The sequence below is a fragment of the Falco biarmicus genome, chromosome 5 (assembly GCF_023638135.1).
Source record: "Falco biarmicus isolate bFalBia1 chromosome 5, bFalBia1.pri, whole genome shotgun sequence".
NCBI lineage: Eukaryota > Metazoa > Chordata > Aves > Falconiformes > Falconidae > Falco > Falco biarmicus.
In genome coordinates this window covers 55303632-55326828 of record NC_079292.1, presented here as the reverse complement: position 1 = coordinate 55326828, position 23197 = coordinate 55303632, and the positions used below count along the sequence as shown (strand labels likewise).

The window sequence follows — 23197 nt, the reverse complement described above, 5'->3', positions numbered from 1 at the left end:
CATCTTCACAGGAGAGGTGCTCCAGCTCTCTGATCATCTTTGTGGCCCTCTGCACCTGCTCCAACAGGTTCATGTCCTTCTTATGTTGGGGGCCCCAGAGCTGAACACAGTACTGCAGGTGGGGTCTCATGAGAGTACAGTAGAGGGGGACAATCACCTTCCCTGACCTGCTGGTCATGTTTCTTTTGATGCAGCCCAGGATATGGTTGGCTTTCTGGGCTGCAAGTGCTCATTGCTGTGTTATCTTGAGTTTCTCATCAACCAACACCACCAAGTCCTTCTCCTCGGGGCTGCTTTCAATCCATTCTCTACCCAGCCTGTATTTGTGCTTGGGATTGCCCCGACCTATGCGTAGGACCTTGCATCTGGCCTTGCTGAATTTCATGAGGTTCACCCCAGCCCAACTCTCAAGCCTCTTGAGGTCCCACTGGATGGCATCCCTTCCCTGCAGCGTGTTGACTGCACCACTCAGCTTGGTGGTGGTGTGGGTGCACTCCATCCCACTGTCCATGCCATCAACAAAGATGTTGAACAGCACTGGTCTCAATAGCAGCCCCTTGAGGAGCGCCATTCATCACTCATCCACACTCCCCTTCTGTTTCATCATTGTGTATTTGTGCTCTCTATCCTGGTTCACATGTGCCTCCAGTTCCTGGCCATGCCCATGACGTGTACAGAGTGTATTTTTTCCCCCCCTGTAGTAATCCTATACAGGGAATTCTATAGAAAATATAATTTTGTATTTTATTTCACCAATACAGTCAAACTGAGAGCAGCATGTGATGGAGGTGAATTTTTCATTTGGAAAAGCCTTTTGAATATATGCCTCCAACACAGCATCCATTCATGATTTGACATTTAAGAGTTATTTTTCTCTGGTGAGGAAAAAGAAAAAGTAACAGTACTGTATTTTATCCTTATCTCTTAGGGAAAAGTACCCCAAAACAAAGCAGGGATCGATAAGGATCCGTTCAGCCAGCAGCAGTGCTACATGGCTTTACCCTGGGCTTCAGGCCAAGGCTTGCTACTTGGCCTGAACTGTTTGGCATGTGACCTTGTTATATGAGGCTATTACAGGCAGCGGTATCAAATTTGAACTATCTTTAACAATTACCAAAACACGTAATCCCAACAGTGGATGTTTTAGGACAGCAGTAGAATATCCAACACTGGGAAAGAAGAAAAGGCAGTTTCTCAAAATGATCTGAATCACAGGGGCAGGGGAAAATCCCACAGCAAGCTGTCTCTATCTGTAGACCCCAGGAAAAGGATTGTCCCTGAGCTTTTCTGCTGAGACACGCACAGCAGTTTTCTTCTCAAGAGGACTGAAAGCTGCTCTTCCTCTGATGCAAAACATGTAGTTTGACGAGACACCACCTAACTCCTGTTGCTTAATGGGGGCCTTTCCTGATAAACCTTCAAGCCTTTTGGGATAATCACTCTTAGCAAGCCCAGTGGCCAGCCTGGTGCTCCCTCCTCACTGCCTTGTGTCTCACCAGGCTGGCCAGCATTGTGGTGAGGCCTGACCTCCGCCCGGGCTGCACCCCACGTCCCGCCCGGGCCAGGCAGGCTCCAAACAAGTGCCGAGCCCAGGAAGATGCTGGGGCCCTGGGCTCTCTGCTAAGCTTGACCTAACGCTTTCCCCAGCGGCTTCTGCCATCGCCACTGACACGCCAGGTGGGGAGGTGGCCGGGCCGCAGGCCAGCCGGCAGCCCCGGGCCCAACGGCCGCCTCAGAGCTGCCGCCACGACACTTTGGGCGGGAAACGGGGCGAGAAAAGCGGCCGCCGCAGCCGGCTGCCCCCGGGGCACATCCCGCAGGCGGAGGGGAGAGGGCGGCCGGCTCGGGGGCAGCTCTCGCCCCGGCACAGCCACCGGGGCGGGCGCCAGAGGAGGCGGGGGCAGCGGCGAGACCTGCCCTGAGCGATGGAACTTCTTAAAGTCCCGCCGCCTCTCGGCGCCCGGCGGAGTCGCGGGGGAGCAGCAGCAGCATGGTCCGGCTCGGCGGCAGCGTGTGCTGCTGCTGGGGGCTTGTCCTCCTGTGGGCGGCGGCGGGGGGCCGAGCAGGTGAGGCGAGCCGGGGGCGGGGGCCGGCCCAGAGGGGGCGGCAGGGGAGGTTCACCTCGGAGCCCTCTCGCCGGGGCGGGCGGGAAGGGAGGCAGGCAGTGGGGCTGTCCCCAGCCTCGGGGGTGCCAGGCGGCCGGGAGGGGCTGTCCTACCGGCGGAGCCCGGCCTGGGCCGCTGCCGTGGCTCCTGCGGAGACGGCGCGGCTCGCCCGCCCCGGCGGACTCGCCGGGCTCCGCGCCCCGCCGTGGGCTCCTCGCTGCCTCCTCCCCGGCTGGCGCTGGGCGAACACGCTCCCCGTGCCGCCTTGGAAGCGGGCGCGAGGCGGCGGGGGGCCTCGTCCGTCGGCAGTGCCGGGGCCGCCCGTCGCGGCCGTAAGCCCCTCACCGCCCGGAGCGGCCCTGCGGGCGGGGAGGGTCTCGGCTGCCCCCTGGGCTGGCTCCGGGGGCGCCTCATGCCCCGGCCAGGGCGGGCTGGGCCGTGGTGCCTGGTGGATGTTGAGTGCGGGGCACTTCGTTCCTGCATACTTTTCAAAACACCTTTCCAGTTCCCCGAATGGGCGAGGGGAACGAAACTACGGGTTCCACAGATGAGAAGGTGCCTTGAACTCCCAGCGGTGCTGGTTTTTGATGTAATGTGCACGCACGGGAATCATTTGGGATGGACGCTTAATTCTGGCGCGGTGGCCTACAGCATGCTGCAACCTGCATCCGTAACAGGGTTTTATTGCTACCCTGTGGGGTAGAGCATTGTGCGTGTTTCAGAGCTCAAACCTATTGCATGATCTGATGTTTGCCGAGTCGTTAACTTGCGCTGCCATTAGAGTAAGTATGTTACCAGTATCTGGTTCGCCTTGAAAAACTAAAATTGTTTTCTATGGTACAAGCACCACTTCATGCTAGTTTTGTGCTCTCCATTGTTTTTTATCATATGCCTACATAATATAATACTTTTAAAGTTAAAGCTGTAAGACTGTCATTAACCTAATTCAATAACAAACTTTAGTAATGATTTTGAGCTTGTTGACTGCTACAGCTTTTCTGTCTCCTGATTTTAGGGCTTTATTCTTGTTGCAACTTCAGAGTCAGATTTAGATGGAAACAGAATTTGGCAAATGCCATAATGGCATATTTTGGTGAGCTTCACAGTTTTTTATAGATTCTTGGCTTTCCACTTAAAAATTGCATTTCTTCTTGGTTTGAGAATCATTGCAGCTGTGGGCACCATGCGCTGTGGTATCTAACCATGTGCTAGAAAAGACATGCTAGTGAGGGATGTTATTTTTTTTTTTTTTTCAAAGTGTGGAACATTTACTAGCAACTGGAAGGGCAGGGAAAGGAGTCTTTAAATGAGGGAATTTAAGGGATGCCGAGCAAGAGTGGAGTATGTGAAAGTGAAGCTGCTTCTGGAAGATCAATAGATGTTGGTGACAGACAGCAGCCATTTGGAGCAGAATGCCCATTAGAGAATTCTGGATGCCATTTGTACTGTTGGCAATAGTAGGGTTTTGGGGAGCAAATCTCGGCAGGAGATTTTCTCCCTCTTTTACTGCTTTCAATGAATTCTGGAGATCTTAAAGGCTGGATTCAGTGCTTATCTTCTAGGAAATTCCTAGTTCATTTATTAATTGCCACAAAACAAGGAGAAATTCAGTTAACAGTTGTTTTAATGTGTCCAAAATGTTACAAGCGTATCATTTTGCAGACAGCCCTACCTCACCTTGCAGACCTGCCTTTCAAACTTTACTGAATTGGCAAAAACTTTACCACTACATTAGCAGGATTGAGGGAAGGGTCAACCATAAATGATGCAGAGGAAGTGAAAGGAAGTTGAGAGTATGAAATACTTTCAGCAATACCTGCCTGTTTCCTTATATCACAATGGAAGTAGAAAACCACTAAGGAGCAAATAGAAATGCCTTTAGGCAATTTCATGGAGTAAACTTGGCCTTCAGCATTGTGATTTTATTTTTTTTGTAATTGGTTCATTCTTTTTTGGCATTTCAAATGCCTTGAAGATTCTTCATCATACAGTTTGGAAACTGTTTCTGAAGAATGTTCTCTGGTAAAAATGACTTAAATTGAGGGTCTAGGAGATTAGTGAAGCTACTTACGAAACTTATTATTTTTGTTTCCTCTTTGGATGACCTATAACTGTTTTGGCAAGTTTACTTCATTAGCTAAGCTTTACTAGTAAGTATCCTTGTGAACATGAAAACGATACCAGACTCAAACTCTTAATAGTTCACATTTGAATATTACTTCTCTCTCATGTAAGAACAAATCAGGGGATTAGGCTTCAAATAATGACAGACCTGTTAGAGGCAAACTGGCAAATTATTTAGATCTGAAATGTAAGAGGAAATAGGATGAATTAAGGCCAGTAGAACAGAAAACACAAATAGCTTGTATTCAAGCAGAACAAGAAAGCATTTACCCCTTTAATTGAAAATTACTGGGGTTTGTGTTAAGTTCTCATGTGGTTTAAGCTCTGAAGAAGTCCTGAAGTACTTAACATTTGTTTTGTAATGGATTCTAATCATAACTGTACTTGGAAGTCTCAGTTGTACCATAGAGGTATACAACCTTTTTTGAATAGTTAAAAGGATAGTTCTAAAAGTTTTAATGGGAAAATAGGACAAAATATCAAATTACAAAATTGAGCAGAAACATCAGATGCTCCCTGTTAAGGTTGACCTGAAATATTTAAATGCTGTACTGTGCTAATATAATCTTTACTACTGAACATCAGCTGTAGGAGAGCGTATACTGAAAACAGGAGATGTGCAACTTTGTACTAGTTTTTTTTCTGTTTCTAAGTTGTGCAAAGCTGGTTTTCACTGAAACAGCAGAGTGATGGCTTCCTCATTTAGTGGAAAGTGTATAGGTGCAATCTACAAAATATGTACTAACACATCTACAAAAACCTTCACAATTGAAAAGGCAGAGATAAAAATAGGCATGTAAATTAAATATAAAAAATAATAGTTAAGGAAGCCACTGGTTTTCCTGTTATTAGGAGATGCTCACAGTTGTTAATTTAGGTCGTTACATGCAACCTAATCCATGCTTCATTGCTGGTGAGTTGGCTTGTTTCTCAGACCAAGAAAAATACTAATATTAATTCTCACCCCCAGACACTGCAGCTCTTTCATCTACAAGGAAAAGGGAGTTCTGTTAATTTCTCAGTTGGAAAGTCCAGTAGCCTACCTAGTTATATGTATGTCTTTAAAACAGCTTATGGCTGGGAAAGCATAAGGAAAAGCAGCTGTTGCATATTGCCGAACAAATTTTACTGGTAGTCTTAAGGCATGTGAGGTGTTATTTTTGTAGGTATAGTTTATTTGATAAATATCAGTGACAGTTATCAAATAGTGTTTGTTAGATGGTCTTGTGCCATCTAGTTGTACTGCTTTCTTCCACTATTCTGTTCTTTCATTACAAGTTACTGCTACTCGTTCATGTCCTTTTCAGTGTCCGGTTTCCTCTTTGTTTCATCTTGCCTCGGTCCTCTACTTTAGTGTTTCCTTTAATTGCTTTCTCCATATTCTTATGAACATGTATGCATTTTCACTCTCCCGCTGCCACCAAATAAAAGACAATTTCCACTTTTAACATAACCTTGCAAGTGACTGTATTGAACCAAAAAGACAGAGAATGGTTTTGTCACTTTAGCCTAAAAACCAAGGGGATTACCACTAAGCCATGGCCAAAATATTTTCATTTTTCCATTATTTAGGGTATAAACTTGGCTAAAAGCAGATACTTCTTACTTGTTGAAGAAATTCTTAACACTCTCCCAAATGTAGTCCCTATTTCTGGATCTTTAACAAAATCATTGATGTATCTTTTAAAAACAGGCAGTTTGAGGAAATATTCCTCCCAGTTCCTACTGACTGCAGAAAGGAGAAGGAACGCTTCATTTCCATGCTTGTTTTGTTATTGCACTTCTCCAGTTCTGTCTCCCACCATACAGTATACTGGTGGTTGTGGTGGAACTCTGTGTTGCTGATGCTATGCAGTTCTCCTGGCTGGCTGGTTGCATGGAAGGGAATGGTAACTCCACTGACCTACCCTGTCCCCAGGGATTTTGAGTCATTCATTGCAGTAAATGGTGTGCTTTGGCTTGTTATTTAGGTTGTTCTGAGCGATACTTTTATGGAATAGCACAGATTGTCCCAGTCTTTTCTGTTCTTCTCAGTTTTAATAGGCTGAAATACTTGTCAGCATTCTCAGCTACACACTGGGAAGTCTAACCTCAATGATAAGAGGATGACTTGGAGATTCATGGAGAAGTTGATTTGGATTCATATGGTAGAAGTTACCAATAGAGCTGCTAGTGTAAGGGATACCTGGACCCCTGCCTCGCTCTCCAAAAATAAACATGAAAATCTTAGCATTATTCAAGGGGAAGGTTCCTGTAGTTACAGGACACATATGGGATTATTTGGAAATGTGTAGTTGCTTCTTGAATATCTACGTTGCCTGTTATACTTCAGTTCTGGATGGCTTTCTTGGCAAAGGTAGTGCTGCTAGTTTAGATGAATGCAGCTTAAAATTGTAACAGACTGGGTGATAGCAAATGCTTCAGTCACACTGTAAAGCATGTTTTAAGTGTACACAGATTTACAAACTTGTAGTTTTAACTCTAGCTGTAGTAAGAGAAAGACTTATTTTCTAAATTATAACAATTACTATATGATTATATACATGTTCCTTGAAATAAACATAGCGATTTTGCATGTAGGCATTTTGACTCTTTAGACCAGGGCAGTTAGATTTGCAGAAACTGACATAAAAATTAGTGAGGTGAAATGGGACCATAATTGAATGAGTTGGGGAAAAAAATAGTAACTCAGTAATGGGAAATGGTCTTTTCCAGCATTATTGTTAAGTCACATCTATGACAGCTGCCTTGATGCTGTTCCTCTAAAGGCCTCTCCAGGTTTGTTGCAAATTATCCTGTAATTTAATGTTTCCCCTTCTTTCCCATCCTCTTCTGGTTTCCTTTGGTTTAAATCTGTCATGTAGTGAAGTTGGGGCAGGGCAAACTTCAAAGGTAATTGAAAAGTTTGTTCTGACTTTTGAAAATAGCTTTGCATGTTCATGCTCTGGCAGAGCATAAAACAAAGAAACACAGCCTACTGTGTTAGAGTACCTGTGTCAGGTCTGTCTGGCACTGGGATCAACCTTCTTTTACAAAAGAAAGCGATGGCTATTTTGCTTTAGGTAGAAGAAAGTTTCTTTGACTTACTTTGACATATTTAGTCTGTGGGCACTAATAACAATGCCCAGCTACCCTGGTTCCTCTTGACTACTTACCACCTTTTTGCAGCCTACTGAAGAGATGGGGAAGAAGATTATCTTTTGCCCTACTTGGTTCTTGCTGTTTTTACCCATTCTTCAGCTGTCTTTGTGTACTGGGCATGTGGCCAGCCTCTCCCCTGCCTCACAGTGGGCTTCTTGGTTGGAATCAGTCTTTCCATTTACTGTTGGACAGGCAAGTTGTGTTCTGCATTGACCACTTGCACCACTTCTTCTCAGGACCTCCCTTTCCCTGACCTCTTTGCTTATATAAGTTTTAGCTTTGTGAAGTGGCCTGCCTTTGACTCTTTTTAATGATGACCTTTACCAGCCTGCTCTTCTATTTATAGATATTTTCAGTCTGAGTGATTCCCATGTTTACCCTTAATCTAAAGTAGCAATTACTGCATGTATTACTAGAAGATAGTTAAGGACATAACAGAAAACTAATGTTATAGCTGCTTGAAAAGCTATCCAAAGTTTGTCACGTCTCAGTCCTTTAAATAGCCTCAGTACCTGGCAGATGAAAAACATGTTTTTTAAACACTGTGTTCCAAGACCCTGAAGTGACTTCATCTCTAAATAGATTTGTGTAAAAACTTCTATTCATAGAATGGGAGAAAAAAACCCCACAGTTCCTTCACTACTAAAATTCGTTTCTAGTTAACGCTTTTCCTGTTCGCTTGAGAAGTGTCTCATGAAGACTGACATAGTGTGTTGTGGTACAAAGCCTGGCTGGAGGCCAGTAACAGTCGTGTATGCCAGTGGTCAATACTGTTCAGCATCTTCCTTAATTATCTCTCTGGGTGATGGGGCAGAGTGTACCCTCGGTGAGTTTGCTGATGATACACCAGAGGGCTTTGCTGCCATTCGGAAGGACCTCAGCAGGCTGGAGAAATGGGCTGGCGGGAACCTCGTGCAGTTCCACAAAGGGAAATGCCAAGTCCTGACTAGGGGAGGAACGGCCTCATGTACCAACATATGCTTGGGGCTGACTTTGGAAAGCAGCTTTGCAGAAAAGGGTCTGGGAGTCCTGGTGGACACCAAGCTGAACATAAGCCAGCAATATGCCATTATGGCAAAAAAGGGCAACTGTCTCCTGAGCTGTGTTAGGAGTGTTGCCAGCAGGTTGAGAGAAGTGATCCTTCCCTCTGCTCAGCACTGGTAAGGCCATGCCTAGAGTGCGGTGCCCAGTTCTGGGCTCCCCAGTACAAGAGAGATCGAGCTACTCGACAGAGTATGGGAAAGGGCTGTGAAGGTGATTGAGGGACTGGAGCAGCTCTCACATGAGGAATAGCTGGGAAAGCTGGGACTGTTCCACCTGGAGAACAGGAGGCTCAGTCGGGATCTCATGGATGTGTACAAATGCCTGAAGGGAGGGTGTAAAGAAGACAGAACCAGGCTCTTTTCAGTGGTGCCCAGGGACAGGACCAGAGGCAGTGGGCAAAACTGAAACACAGGAGGTTCCCTCTGAACATTAGAAGACACCTTTTTACTATGAGGGTGAGTGAGCACTGGCACAGGTTGCCCAGAGAAGCTGTGAAACCTCCATCCTTGTAAGTACTCAAAAGCTGTCTGGATATGAAACCTGGGCAACTGGCTGTAGATTACCCTGCTTTAGCAGCAGTGTTGGACAAGATGACCTCTAGAGGTCCCTTTCCAAACTCTGCCACTCTATGATTCTCATTAAGAAAGAGTTTTAGCTATTCTTGCTGGAACTCTAGGAGAATAACAGCTTTCCAGCTGTTGAATGACACAGATTATTCAACAGTCTGGTAAAATAGATGAAAACTGGCTTAAAGCAACTGAGTAACTGCTCTGTCAGAAAGTGATTAGTTGGAGAACGAGTTTAGTTCTTGGAAAATGTTCTTTTTTATTCAAATATGTCATGGCTCTTCATAAAAATAGTTTATTTATGTTATGTTTTAGAGGACTGAATAAAGTGTGTGTACTTAATTTGAAATCAAACTTGCTGCTTTATCACAAACATTTTACTTACAGCATTTTGAAGACCATAAAGTGTTGTGCTGGCATTATATTGCTCTTTACATGGTTCCATTATTATAGCATGCATAATAAGTATGTTGTGTAAGGTCATCCAGAATTAGATCTAGCTTTCTAGTTTGCAGCTGTTATGGGCATGATACACAAAACAAATTGATGTAAGGAGTAGTAACCAAATTCTAATTCATTGCTCTAAACTGGCAGGACTAGTTGCCACACGCTGGAGAAGGGTCAGGGGAATAAAACCATTGCAGGTTTCTCAGTAGTTCTGTTTGAGTTTATCCCTTAAAATGTTTCAAATAATTCTGGGAACTCTTGACTCAAGATTTTTGAACTCTTTTCACTTGTAATACTGTAGTAATGATTTGATCAGTCATGAACAGAGATCTGATATAATCAGGTCCCATTTTAGGGAAGGTTGAATTTGAGGTGTAGTGGGGTTTTTTTGTAAAGCATTTTATCTTGCTCTTTGTTCTTCAGCTGAGCAGGATTAAAGCCCAATTAATTAAGAACATTTCTTAAACAGCAGTCCAAGCAGAACTCTGAGCAGTCTAGTGCCTTTCCTTTCTGTTAATTTTGTACTTGGGATCAATTCTATTTCAGCTGGGTGATGGGGATTGTGTGTCTTACAAAAGATTGCATACCTGTGGTGCTTTTGTCTTTAAGGCTGTGATCCACTGAGTTCTGGTGCTCCTGTTGGGTAATGCCACTTCCAGGGTTAATTGACCAGAAAGACAGTTTAGGAAACTTTTGCAGCCTTTTTGAACCATTAGGTGGAAAACCAAGTCAAAAGTAGCTTATGATCCTTTGCAGTTGCTAAGGCATGCTGTTTTCTAAAGTTAATTTCAGTAAGATTTGTATAGATTTTCTTATGGACCAGATAAGGAAATACTTCTGGAATTTTATGTCAAGTCTCAGCTATGTTGGAATTCTACAGTGAAAGAGTTGTAGATAATTTCCAGAAGAGTACCATGAGAATATTAACTGTAAGTTTTTTGTCTTGGTAAAGCTCCAGTTAGCTGTCATGCCACACATTAAGTGTTGTTCTCCATAAGAACTAAACCTGATGGAGAGCTGTCAAATTTTAAAATTGCCAAAATATTGTCTTGACATTTCAGTATTGGATAGGAAATACCTATTAATGTTTGTTTGTTTCCGTTGCCCCTTTTCTCCACCATAGAAATCCACTATGCAACTGTGTACTGGAATAGAGCTGAAAAAACACTTCAGCTCAAGAATATACTGGACAGGAGTGGAGATGCCTATGGTTTCTACAACAACACTATGTTGACAACAGGTTGGGGAGTTCTGGAGATCAGAGCAGGCTACGGCAGGCAGACCTTAAGCAATGAAGATATCATGTATGCAGCTGGCTTCTTGGAAGGCTATCTCACAGCTCCGTAAGTACTTCAGGAAGTAACACAACTTATGACACTTCTAGTGGATTTCTGTACTTGTGAGTTTGTTTGTTTTTTCATTTCCCTTAATTCCCATCTATTTAAAGTGACCACATGCTGCGAAGTTGTATGCTGTTCTTTTTATTAGTAGCAAGTATGAAGTATAACTACTTCATTATGGAATCAAGATGTGCCTTCTGCTTCTTATCCTGCAGGCTCTTCTAACACCTTGGTGAGACAGAGAAGTACTGTATCTATATTACTGATTAAGTAATGTAGTCACAGAATAGTGTATATGTAAGGAAGTGCATAAGCCCTATGTTGTAAATAATTATAAAAAGGGTAGTGGAAAGAGTAGTTATTTTCCCAGTCTGTAGTTAGGTGACAGACCAACAACAGATGAGACAATTGAGAGCAGATCAAACAGGGAGAAATGTTGCTACCAAGGTTTGCAGGGCTTCCTTAAGGACCTTTTTCAGCAAACACTGCCAAGAAACTGCTGGGGAGCAGCTACTAAAACTTCAAAGCATGGAGAGTTTAGTCTGTCTTGGACAATTTTTTTTAAAAAACCAACTGATAGGCCTGAAGGCAGACTGGTGTGTGTCTAGAAGGGTCAATGTATTCCTGAAAGCCTTTGAAGAGAAGACGAGGGACTGAATCTCTCTCACACTGCAGATCTATGAAAACTGACAGAATTTTGTGATTGTTATGAATCCAGAGCACTTTTTTTCTAAAAGGAAAAAAAAAACCCCACCCAAAAAAACTATCAAACAACTACCAACAAAAAATAACTCCAAAACCAAACCCTGTTCTTTTCTTTACTAAGTTGGAAGACAGAATGGCATTATGACATACTAACTGGTAGGATACAGCTGGTGATATAGTTAAGAATGTAACATGTGGTTTCTTGTTGAACAATCTCCATCTTCTTCTTTATCGAACTAGTCACAGGAAAAGAAAAATTCCCAAATTCTTATGCACGGCTGGGGAATAGTTGGGAGATGCTTGCGATGGATATGATTACATGAATTTGACTTTACCAGCTTGCTTCTGGAACACTAAAATAAATACCTATAGGCTGCATTGAACAGGCCAGCAAGGGAAGGTTGTCTGTTGAACAGTTGTCAGATAAGGCTGCTGGACAAGATGATATTAATTAGTAAGACATTTTAAGATCAGTTAAGATTTCTGGATAGTTCTCTGATCATATGGCGTGATAATGTGACTCTTTAGTAGGCTTTACTGTGGAGGGGCAGCTAGGTCTCTGGAGAGCCTAAAGGAAATTCAATACTGTAATATTTGTCAATAACAAAACACTTCTGAGGGAAAGAGTAAAGGAATCCTAGAGTTCTGAGTGCACAACGTGAATTCCAGACAGGAAAGGCAATGAAGTACATGAGAGATCTGGATGTATGTTGTTGGATTATTTGGCATAAGAGGTTACTGTTATGTGCTATTAATTCAGTTTATGTAAACTACATATGGTTCTGGGGGTTGCCAGTGTTAGAATATTGTTAAAATTAGGTATTACTCAACAGATTTTTTTTTTCACTAAGGTTTTACCTAGGTGTACTCATTTCTAAGTGGTTAAGTTTAAGCTTTGTCATACTACAGAGAGCCAAATGCATTCTAGATTTGTCTTCCTGGCTTTTAAACAAACCAGTATATCCCCATTCCTTTAAACATGGTTTGGATGTGAAACAGTCTGCAAGGATTTTATCTGATATTTTAGTCTATGCTTAGGTTTAGGGGAGGGAGATTTCCCCTTTGTTTTTTCCATGGGTGTTAAGTGAAGAGTCACAGAAGTGAAGGTACTTGTAAAATTATTTTGCTCAAAGCTTTTGCCTTCTCCAGTTTCCTAGCCCTAGCCGTTGTTACTGTAGGGCTACCAGCTCCAGCACTGAGTGGCCCTTGGTAGAGAAGTGGATATAGCAGAAAGAGTAATGAACAGAGATCCTGAAGTCTGTGAATGTGAAGTTGAGGGTTGATCAGTGTAGAAAAATAGGGTTTGAGACTTCAGCTTTTAAGCAAAGTAGGAAATTCAACTGTTTCAAAGGAGCTGAGTATGAGAGTGGGTTAAGATGCAACAACAGAACTAGCCAAAGCCTTTTGTTTCTGAGGAAATCCACTGAGAAATCCTCTGGCAGAGCCAAACCTGAAAATGCTTACCATCACTGAAATGACTATCAAATATTATACATATTGTCTGAATTTGGTTTTTGGCTGTGTCTTTTTCCCATTGTACATCTGTAACTACACTGGGAGCATATTTCTCACAAGGGTTTATGAATATAAGCTTTTTCTGTTAGGTCTTGTAAAGCTATTTTGGATAAAGAGGGCTTTTCCTGAAGCTAAGAATATGTATTGAAAATGTTCCAGCTAAGGAGCAGAGATGAATTAGTGATATACTCCCTTGGCTCTTGAGAAGGCAGAGAACCTATTACTTCAGCTTTTAGCTGCATAACCTTCGTGGTTTTTTTATTCAGCACACTGCAACTAATGAATCCTCTTACACATTGTTTGCAATTTCCTGAACTGTGGAAGTAGTGAGAACTCACTAAGTTTGCAGATGTTAAGATTGCTTTCAGAGCTCCATTTCTCTTCTTTATCTTGTCTAGAGAGTCATAGAATCCTAATTAACATGCAGGTAGATGTTCTTTCTTTGGGACAGTTACAGAAGTCTTCTGAAGTAAAACTGGGAAACAGCCTTTCTCAGTTTGTAACTCTGTTCCCATCAGACTGCCTGGCCCGTTCAGCCTGTCTTCAGGGAAGCTCTCTAGCACCATCAGGACTTAGGATGTCTCTAAACACTCATCCTGCTTTTGCACACACTGGTGTCCTCAGTAGCTATGCAACCATCCTTTTTAAGGACTTGCTAACAATGAGGAAGTGTAACAATATGTTTAACTGTGGGGAAGGCTTTATTTGCATCAGCAACCATGTAGCTACTGGAGTGAAGACTCTGTCACTTCCCAGCATAAGCACCGCCTTGGGTGGCTTAGGCACAGCCCTCCAATGTGAAAACATTGGGTACGTCTAGTAATTGAAATGCCCTCTAGCACATTGCTACCTGTAGCCTGAACAACTCCAAGGTCTCCAGCTGTCTCGCTGGTACATTTGTAGTAATGACTCCATAAAGCAGAAGTGACCCAGCGTGGCTCTTTGCAGAAACCCTGAAGTCCTACTAGGAGGAGCTCTGATGTGATGCATTAATGGGAAGGATATGTTGCATGCCTGATCCTAGGCTGAAGTATTCCTGCAGATGCTGTCTGGTGAGCAGGAACTCCAGCTTATCCAGCTTGACAGTACCTGCAATTTGGAGACCTTTAGAAAGTCTCAGCTAGCTCAGTTCTTGTATTACACTTAGGGCATAGTTTTCTAGACACAGCTAGGTCTCCTCATGTAAGCAAAAGAGTGACCATCTCTCTTTGTCATGTGTTTGCTTTGTCCTTAGCAGGAATCTAAGCAGAATGTAAGACAGCTGGATTTGTAAAAAACTACGCCAAAACATGAAAATATGAGACAAACTAGAACTGTCCAATCCCAGATTACTGGGGAAGAATTAATCTTGGCTCTAGTTGTATAGGTCTGTGATAGAAAAAGCAATAGCTAAGCTAGTCAGACCTGTTTACCAGTGAGGGTAGAAACACAAGCCTTTTCTAGAGCATGATTCATCTTTCTAGTGCTGGCATCTGATCCAGATAGTAGCTGTCTAGTTTAAAAACGCATAGTTAGGGGTTGGATACAGCTAATATTATTGCCTGTAGTGGCTGGAGAGGCAGGTATTTTTTTTTTTATCCCCAGCCTTTCATGTCTGTAAGGTCCAGTCCTATCATCCAGCCAAAGATGTTTGTTCTGGTTTTCTTGGGTATGAATTCTCTTCCTCCATTACCAACAGAGAAGTGTTGTTAATGAGGCCTTACTTTACTTGGGCAATGGCAGAGTGTGTCCAAATCCATGACATTACTTTTAATTGCTGCCAATTGGGGCATGCTGGGTGCCTAAGAGCAGTATTTAAGTTTGAAACAACATTAATTTTACTTTTTTTCTGATATAACCTCAGCTGACTTGAGTCCTGTCATCTTCCTGCCTAATTTGAAGAAGCAGGGTTCTGCTTTGCTGTTTTGAGACTTAAGTGTTCTTGGCCCAGCTTTGTAAATTGCCTTGCATTTGGCCTTAGATAAGTTGCAAAGACTTACCTTCCTATAATGATCCAGTTTACTTCAGAGGATAATACCCTTACAAAACATGCAAGCCATGCACATGGAAGCTTTGTTAAAGCAAAAAATTTACACAGAGCAAGGGAAAAATTCTCAATAACCTTGGGTGTTTAAAATGGAAAAATCAGTTCCAGGAATTGCCTGTGCTCTGATAGCATACACAAGAAGGAAGGCCATTAAACTGTTTTCAGTCCCCTGATTCTGAACTAACCCAGGCTCTGCATCAGTCAACACAGCTTAAAGATACTACTGGTGTAAAATCTGCTTTGTGTTGCGTGACCTTTTGAGTGCAACATGTAGAGAGTAGAGCCTGGAAGCCTGATCATCTGTCCTGGCCTAGGCAGTGATTAGTTTCTTGGCTGGTTTTATCCTCTACATCTGGTTCTCATTCCTAAAAGACCATCTGCCAGATAGACTGTCTCTTGCTTTTTGCTCCTCTTCCCTAGTGCCATGAGAGCTCTGACTTGTAGTATGGAGTATGTTATGCTATAATTTCCTTCCTAAAACTACTTGGGATTTTTATTTGCTAAATTCTCTGTGACAGCAGAGGTGGATAAAATCTCTATGTCTCTTCAACTTTCTTGTCCTCTTCAAGAAGTGGGTTATGATTATGGCATGTAGTCTTGTCTTACATGGGAGATGGGAAGCTCTAGAACTAAAACTGGTAACTGTAGCTGCAGTTTCATAAAAGGTGTAACAGTGCAAAGCTGGCAAATGCTCCCCCTCTTGCCCCAGCATCTCCCTCCACAGATCCAGTCTCTCCAGCCTATGTCTGCCCTGGCACTGATCAGGCCCTTCCATGCATCGGTTCATCTGCGAACACAGTAGAGAGCTGCCTTCTTTGCACCAGCTCTGTTGCTTATATGTCTACATAACAACCTAATTCAAGCTGCAAACTGCCAGAAAAATAATTAACTTTTTTTGCTGGGTTAGTGTTTTGCCTGAATGTATGCAGACAATTACATTTGGTAGTCAGAATGGTACCAGAGCTAAGAAGAAAGCAGGGTCATGCTATCAAGTACTTAAATAGCTGGGAACAGGGAAGGGACAGAAAGAGAGGGGAGAGGGTCAATGTGAGTATCAGCAAACCATTCAGTCATCTCTGGTCTATTCTCTAATTATGCCCAGAGAAAAACTGGGAAGAGCTCCTGTCTGCATCCCTCTCAGAGGAAGCTGCCCTCCTGAGTTTTAATACAGGGAATTCTGTCCTGCTGGCATGTACCTTCCTTGAGGCTGGTATCTGTTTCTTAGTTCTGTTTTCTTTCAGCACTTGATAAGAGCTAACTTTGCTGATGACTGATGTAGTTCTGTTAACTCCAGACCTCAACAAAATAATTTCCTGCAGATTTCCACCTAGAACTAAATATTTTTCTCCTCTCTGTGTCTTTTTTTTTTTTTTTCTTTCTTCTTAAATTCAGTGGGTCAAAAAAATGTTGATTAAGTTTGACCCAAATTCAGAAATGTTGGAAGCTTTGTTTAGGCTTGAATAAGACTATTACGTTTCACCTAAGGAGGGGTGATTTTAACTTCTGGGCTCCTGAGCAATTTTTGGCCGTTGATTCCATCTTGAAATGTAAAGGACTTCTCTTAAACAAAAGTACCAACAAACTCAAAGAACCCTTACAACTTTTGTTCCTATTAGTTAATGGAGATGAAACAGTTAACTGAATTCAACAAAAAACCTCCCGCACAATAATTTTGGTGTCCATAAAGCTGAATTGGTTCAGAGCTGGCTTGAGAGGGAGTTTCTGTGGGAACGTGTAGGATCAATTTATATTCACTTTAGAAATATTTAGCCTAATCAGGAAGGAAGGAAAATGGTTAATGGTAAGTAAAACCTGCTAGGTATCAGGCTGAAATTATCTCTCACAACTGAATCAGCAAATTATATTCTCCTTACTTGTGTGGGTTTTTTTGGTTCCAAGTGGAATAGCTGTCCAGTAAACTATTTCTGTTGTGCTTTAAATTAACGTGTTAACACTTTCAAGGTGCTTCTGGCCTACAAATATTTGCTGAATGTGAAGTTTTCTATGACATAGTTCAATCACATTCTTGCATATCTTTCCATTGTATAGCAATTTAAACAATCAACTTGTGTTACATTTGCTGTTTATTGTGCACTGAAGTAATTTCTGTGATTAGAAAAAGCTTACTTTGTGGACTGTGGTGCTTATCCCTTGTGCTTGTTGATCAACGGGTTGGTAAGAAAAAGGAAGGGAAGACACAAAAGAATAACTTCTGTTACTCTTGTTCTTTCAGGCAAATGTATGACCATGCTGCAAATATGTACCCACAGTTAATTAAGAATCCTACTGTTCGAAGTGGAGTTCAGAATTTTATGGCGTATGTATTTTGTTACTAGAAAAAAAATTATTTGAGGCTTGGGTTTGGAGGATGACAGAATTTTGGAGGATTTTTTATTTTCTTCCTTATGGGCTAAAGAAAATATATGCTTCCTTTCCCTCCACTTGAATACCAGTAGTATGAAAAAAATTTCTAAATATACATATGTCCTTCCCCAATGCTGATTCTTTCAAAGAAATGTTTAAAACCATTGCTACAAAGGGGTGTGGGTTAATACCAATGAATTCTGAAGGTCATTCTAGTCAAAATCCTTTTCTAAAAAGCTGGTATTTTGAATGTTACACTGAAGTGTGCAGTCTCCTGGCACCTTAATCTTTTTAGCATTATGTATTCTTTCTTTCCTCTGTTAGGTTAGCACTTTGTATATTCTACCACTGCTGTAAATTCTGTTCTAATCACAAAAGTCCTGATTCAGTTTTCTCTTCAGCTGTATAAATAAAAATAATTCCGCTCAAATAATGCAGCTACACTGGTGGGAAAGTACAAGTGGGAGAAGAACCAGGCCAGGTGCTGGGAAAGTGATTAGCAGTTATTTAAATCTCCTTAGATTTATGTTTTCTTCTGTTACAAATACTTCTGTGAAACTTCGGTTATTTCTGGGGACTGTTCTTCCATCTTTCCCTTGTCTTGTATTTTCCACAAGGGGTTATATATCTGACTAATTCTGTTATTGGTGCACATATATAAGGTTGACTGGGTTTGGCTTTCCCCCAAAAAGAAGAGGGGAAAAAAAATTCTTAGCATTCCTTTGCTATCATTTTTCAGCATTGCTGCCCTTCTTGTGAGAAAAATGGGTTAGCTACCACATCAATGGGGCTTTTTTCCAGAATGATTCAGCATAGTAGCTGTATCCCCCAAGATGCACTGTTGGATGGAGGGGGGCAGTACTAGATGGCCTTGAATAATTTTCCTGTTGCCTATATCCTAGATTCCTACATTGCTGCTGTACTTTATAGCAGTTTTGCAATAGGGGCTGCTGTGTTGTCCTGTATGCTTTGATCATATCCCCATTCCCTCTGACATACTTCTTGCATCTTGTTACTTCCAGAAAGCTAAATCTGGCTGGTTTTATCACCCCTATACTGCTGGAAGAGTTTGCTTCCTAGCCAGGCTCATTCTCTTTTTCTTGTTGCTGTACATAACACTGGATGGTTAGATACAGGAGGGTGGAAGAGGCTGGAATCTAGTCCTGACTTACTTTTTAACACCTGTGGTTCTTCTGTGGCCCTTTGTGCACAGCAAAGGAGGTAACTCTGGTTGTTCCTTATAATGTTGGCTGTTCTTGCCCTAGGGTCCATTCAGCTTGTGTTGCCTCATGCCCTAAACCTGGGTTATTTGGCTAGTAACTGATTGGATTTGGCACACAGGATGGTTGCGTTTCACCTCCCACATTTTACCAAGAGGCATAGCAGTGGTTCTTAGGCAGTGTTTGAGCACCACTGGCAGAAAGCCTTCATTGTGCTTGTACCTAGGAGAGAGAAACAGGCTCTTCAAAGGCCAGTCTATTTTACCCTTAAATAGACATTTAAAAGGGAATGGTTGATCTGACTTATCAGATGCTTGTTTCCCTTTACTGCCTATATGGGGATGCTAGATCTGACATAGCAGAGTCCCCCACAGAGGTGGAGTACAAATTCTTCTCTGATACTGAAGTCTGGTAGAGGCACACTGCTGCAGGGTATGTTCCATGGATCTGAACACTTATATCCTTTGGGTGTAACATCTATGCCTGCAGGATTGCCAGAGCATGGTTTGCCTCAAAACACTAGGAAGGTTGGATCAGCTGGGCTATAATACATTTGTCTCTTCCCTGCATTATCAATTACACTCTAAAAGAAAAACAAGAAACCCCCAACCTGTTTGTTCCTCTGCAGGAAGCAAGATCAATGGACAAGACAACAAATCAGAAATAATAAGGATGACCCATTTTGGAGGCATGCTGGCTATATTATTGCACAGTTGGATGGTCTGTACATGGGAGCCCTCGAGTGGGCTAAACTACACAAAAAACCAGTAAGATTACTGAATCTCTTTTTCAGTAGCTTGGGGTGGGATGTCAGACGACAAAGATGGGAGAAGGGAATCTACTATTTTGGAAAAAAAAAAAAAAAAAAAAGCATAGTTAGTGGCAAGTACTCATTCTGCATGCCATTCTACAAAAATGTCAGTGGCTGTTCAGCGTATCTAATGTGACTGAGCACTCAAGTTATGTCACCAGAGATCCTTTGCACTGGACTTGGAATGCTGTGCGTTCATGTGCTGTTTAGTTTGTGGGGGGCTTTTGCATCCATGTGTGAAATGTTGGAAGACAGACACTGCTAAAAGTGCTTGCTGTCCTCACTTTACAACTGTTACTGAGCAAGTGACCCTCTAGGTATAAAGACTAGCTGCAATAGCATGGATCAGCATGTAGGGAGTGTATTGAAGCCTTTGTTCTTATTTTCCAAGTATCTGATTTCAAAGCTTAAAAAGCCTCTCATTTTGGAATATTTTACACTGCTAAATGTCTTCTCCTGTTCTCCTTCTAAGTCTCCCATTACAAAATAAACGGTCAATGCTGTGACAGGCCAAATGGGGTAGTTTTTTGGGCGGTGGGGCTGGTTTTGGGTGGTGTGTGGGGTTTTTTTTGTTCCTAATTGTGTTTTTTTGTTGTGGTGTTCATTGTTGTTTTTTTTTTTTTTTTAAATTCAATTAGAATTGTGCTCTGGATCATCAGCTTGTGTGAAATAGCAGAGCTCCTTTAGTTCAGTAGAGCTGTGGTGATTAGAATGCTGTTCTTGAGTCTAATGTCTAATAGGTCCCCTCAATGTAAGAGGGAAGACTTGAGTAACTGTAGTTGACCCTTTTTGTCTTGAATTAATAATATCAAGAATTTTTAGGGGAGGTGGGAGTCCTAAATTATAAACAATTGGGTTTTAGTAAAATGCTCATCTTTCTTGTGCAGAACTTACTCTGGGGCTTTCATGAATGGGGAACCAGCTCAGGCTAAAGTATTCACAATCATGGAAAAAAAACCCCATCCTGATGGGTCTGAGTTTTAGGGAAGATACCAAGAAACCTTGTCTCTCTAGGAAACTTATTCATTAATTCTCTCTCATAACACCTGTATCTGAAGAGCCATGCAAAGCTCATTTACATTCTTGGCTGCTTCAGAGTCCTTTAGATTCTGATGGGAGAAGTGGAAAGTGCTAGTTTGTGTCTGAGCTATTTCTTTATAGTAGGCATGTCCTACCTGCAATATGTATTCCCTGCTACTTATTTAACTATTTGATACTGGAAAGCACTTACCTCTGAAGTGACTGAGTAATTTTTATCTTCTTCTCAGAGATCTCATCAGCATGCCTATATAAAAATGGTGCATTTAGTGAAAGTTCAGGCATGTGGTTCTGTCTGAAGTATGTTCCCTCTATTCTTGAACTATGTGCAGTGGATATGTTTATTATTTCTTTTCACAAATGTGGCTGGAGCAGCTGGTAGGATTTATTTTGATTCCTTCCTATATCATTCATATTTTTAGCTTTGGGCATTATCACCTGTGTTGAGATCCATATCTCTTTATCCAAGCAAGAATGTTCCCTGTGTATGTATTTCTCACTTGAGATGGTGCTGCAGTTCCATCTGTTTGCCAGAGCCAGGAAGTTAACATCAGTCTCTTGCCTTTGAGCACAGTTTGGACAGCTGCTCTTGCACCTGGGTGTTAGGTTTTCCTTGGCGTCAAAATGGTACCTGACAACTCTGCGAAAGTACAGGCAGTTACCTTTGTTGCATACAATGCTACTTTTCAAATACTTTTGGGAGATTAGGCTACAACAGCGCTATTTGAATATGTCTGCTGCTGTTAGGATCCTCTTAAGGAAATAAAAAGCTTGAAGATTGTTGCTCCAAGCTTACACAGACAATAAAAACAGGTGCAGATGCAGTGTTGCTGACTACTATTCTAATTTTGACACATCCATTTATCTGAGAATCACCCCAGCTTCTATAAACTGTTGGCACTTAAAAAGCCAAACTAAACTAACAAACAAAAAAACTCTTGAAGAAGGCCAGCAGTATCTTCCTTATTCCTTATGATTAAAGAACATCAGCCCTGCAAAGAGGCTGTTTTCAACTTTGCTCTTGCAGTATATGTTATAAGAATGTTAAAAAGGTTCTTTTATTTAATACCTTAGATTGTTAGTAAGCGGAATGTTTGGCAAATACCCCCCCCATCTATTGGGTGAATTTTTCTTATTTCTAAGTAATATGCTTTGGTTCAATTAATCCAATGTTTTTGATCTTTCTTTGGGCAACAACTACAGTAACAAGTACTTATTATTTCTGTTACTCATTTCTCATCTTACAAAAAAAAAAAAAAAAGAAAAAGAAGTAACTAAAGTTGTTACTACAAACCTCCACACCAAATTCTGCATGGTTTTAAAAGGAAATCTCATTCCTATTGCGTATTTTCCTTAGTGCTTTGAGAGTCTCTTCTTCCCTCTTTCCTTTGGTAGATACTACTTTACTTTCATTGAAAAAAGAATCCTGTCTATATGTGTATTATCTTAAACTTGTTCCCCGTGATGATAGTCCTATTTTTTGACCTCTAGTGATGCAGTAGTTCGGATTCATGCTTGTAACGAACATTAGAAATACTGAGAATCTCTTGTGTGTGGATTGCAGCATTTGTATTTTCTTGTTTCTGGTGGATTAGTTGATAGGCACTTCTCGTGGAAGACAAATGAAAAGATGTAACTTCCCATTGTCCTGTACAACGCATGGTAGTTGAAAGCTATGCCGAATCCATATAGTGCTTAAATGAGAGTCGAGTTATGTGCACACAGGTCACTCTGAAATGTTCCATTATTTCTTTTCTCCCCTAAACTTCAGTCTACTTCACTTGAAATGGTAAAACCATTGTGTCTGCCACAAATAACTGAGCCTTACTACAGGAAGAAAATTTGGTTTGGACTCTGAGCTGCTTGATTGATAGTAGTACTAGCACATATTTTTTTGTTCCTTATATGTATGAAGCAAATGTTTTGTAGTGTACTGTTTTAAACTTCTTTTTAATTGCATAGAGTCTGGTTTCCATCAGGGCTATTTTAGGTAGGTGCTTCCATTTAAGACTGCATGAAGGCAATCTGTATTGTAAATATGTGTATTTCGAATCTGATATTTACAGGTATCATTAAGAATTATGTCAAAATCTGAATACATTTTCATGTTAAAGTGTGACATTATTCCATCTGGTTTAGCAACATTTTATAACCAGTAAACAAACCCAACCCTTTTGTCAAGACAACTTCTGAAGGAGGGGCACTCAAAGAACATTAAGCCTTTTCATCTGCCTAATGCTCTACCAACGCTGTGATTAATCTTGGGCTTGTCTACACAGGGAAATTACCCTTGAATAAGGAGGTGTCAGAGTTTTAAATACTACAATGATTCTAGGACAGCCCTCTACTTGTACTTCCTCATTTTGTATTGAGAATACTCATGCATGGGGGAGTTGCTGGAAAACAGTGGTTACAGAGTAACTTGTCTATTTTAATCTCCCATGTAGATGAGCTTTGAAGGTTGGTTCTTTCCTATCTGCTGTACCTTTTCTAAGTTTATTTCTCCTTACAGCTGATGTAACTCATTCAGTTTGATTTTTTTTCTCTTCAGGATGGTACCCTAAAGGAGCCTCACATTCTAACAAAAGGACTTTTTGTCTTGTAGTGGATATACCACCTCTCTGCTTGTCAATTTAACTCATTCATTCACTTTTCCTCAGGATGCAAACCATGCATACAAGGAGTTTTCCTGACATTGCTGTGTGAGATAGGAGAAGGTGATTACTGAAGATTGTAATATGCCCTATATTA

At 41.7% G+C, this 23197-nt stretch overlaps 1 protein-coding gene across 1 annotated transcript in view; it reads left to right on the top strand.

Annotated features, from left to right (window-relative positions):
- The first annotated feature begins 1909 nt into the window (after nucleotides 1-1909).
- The window catches only part of PLBD1 (phospholipase B domain containing 1), a 39226-nt gene continuing 17938 nt past the window's right edge, over nucleotides 1910-23197 (top strand). Inside the window, exons 1-4 of the mRNA XM_056340377.1 lie at nucleotides 1910-2066; nucleotides 10551-10770; nucleotides 17247-17330; nucleotides 19226-19364. Coding sequence (XP_056196352.1) covers nucleotides 1991-2066; nucleotides 10551-10770; nucleotides 17247-17330; nucleotides 19226-19364 — 519 coding nt within the window. The 5' untranslated portion in view covers nucleotides 1910-1990. The remainder of the gene's footprint in view (nucleotides 2067-10550; nucleotides 10771-17246; nucleotides 17331-19225; nucleotides 19365-23197) is intronic.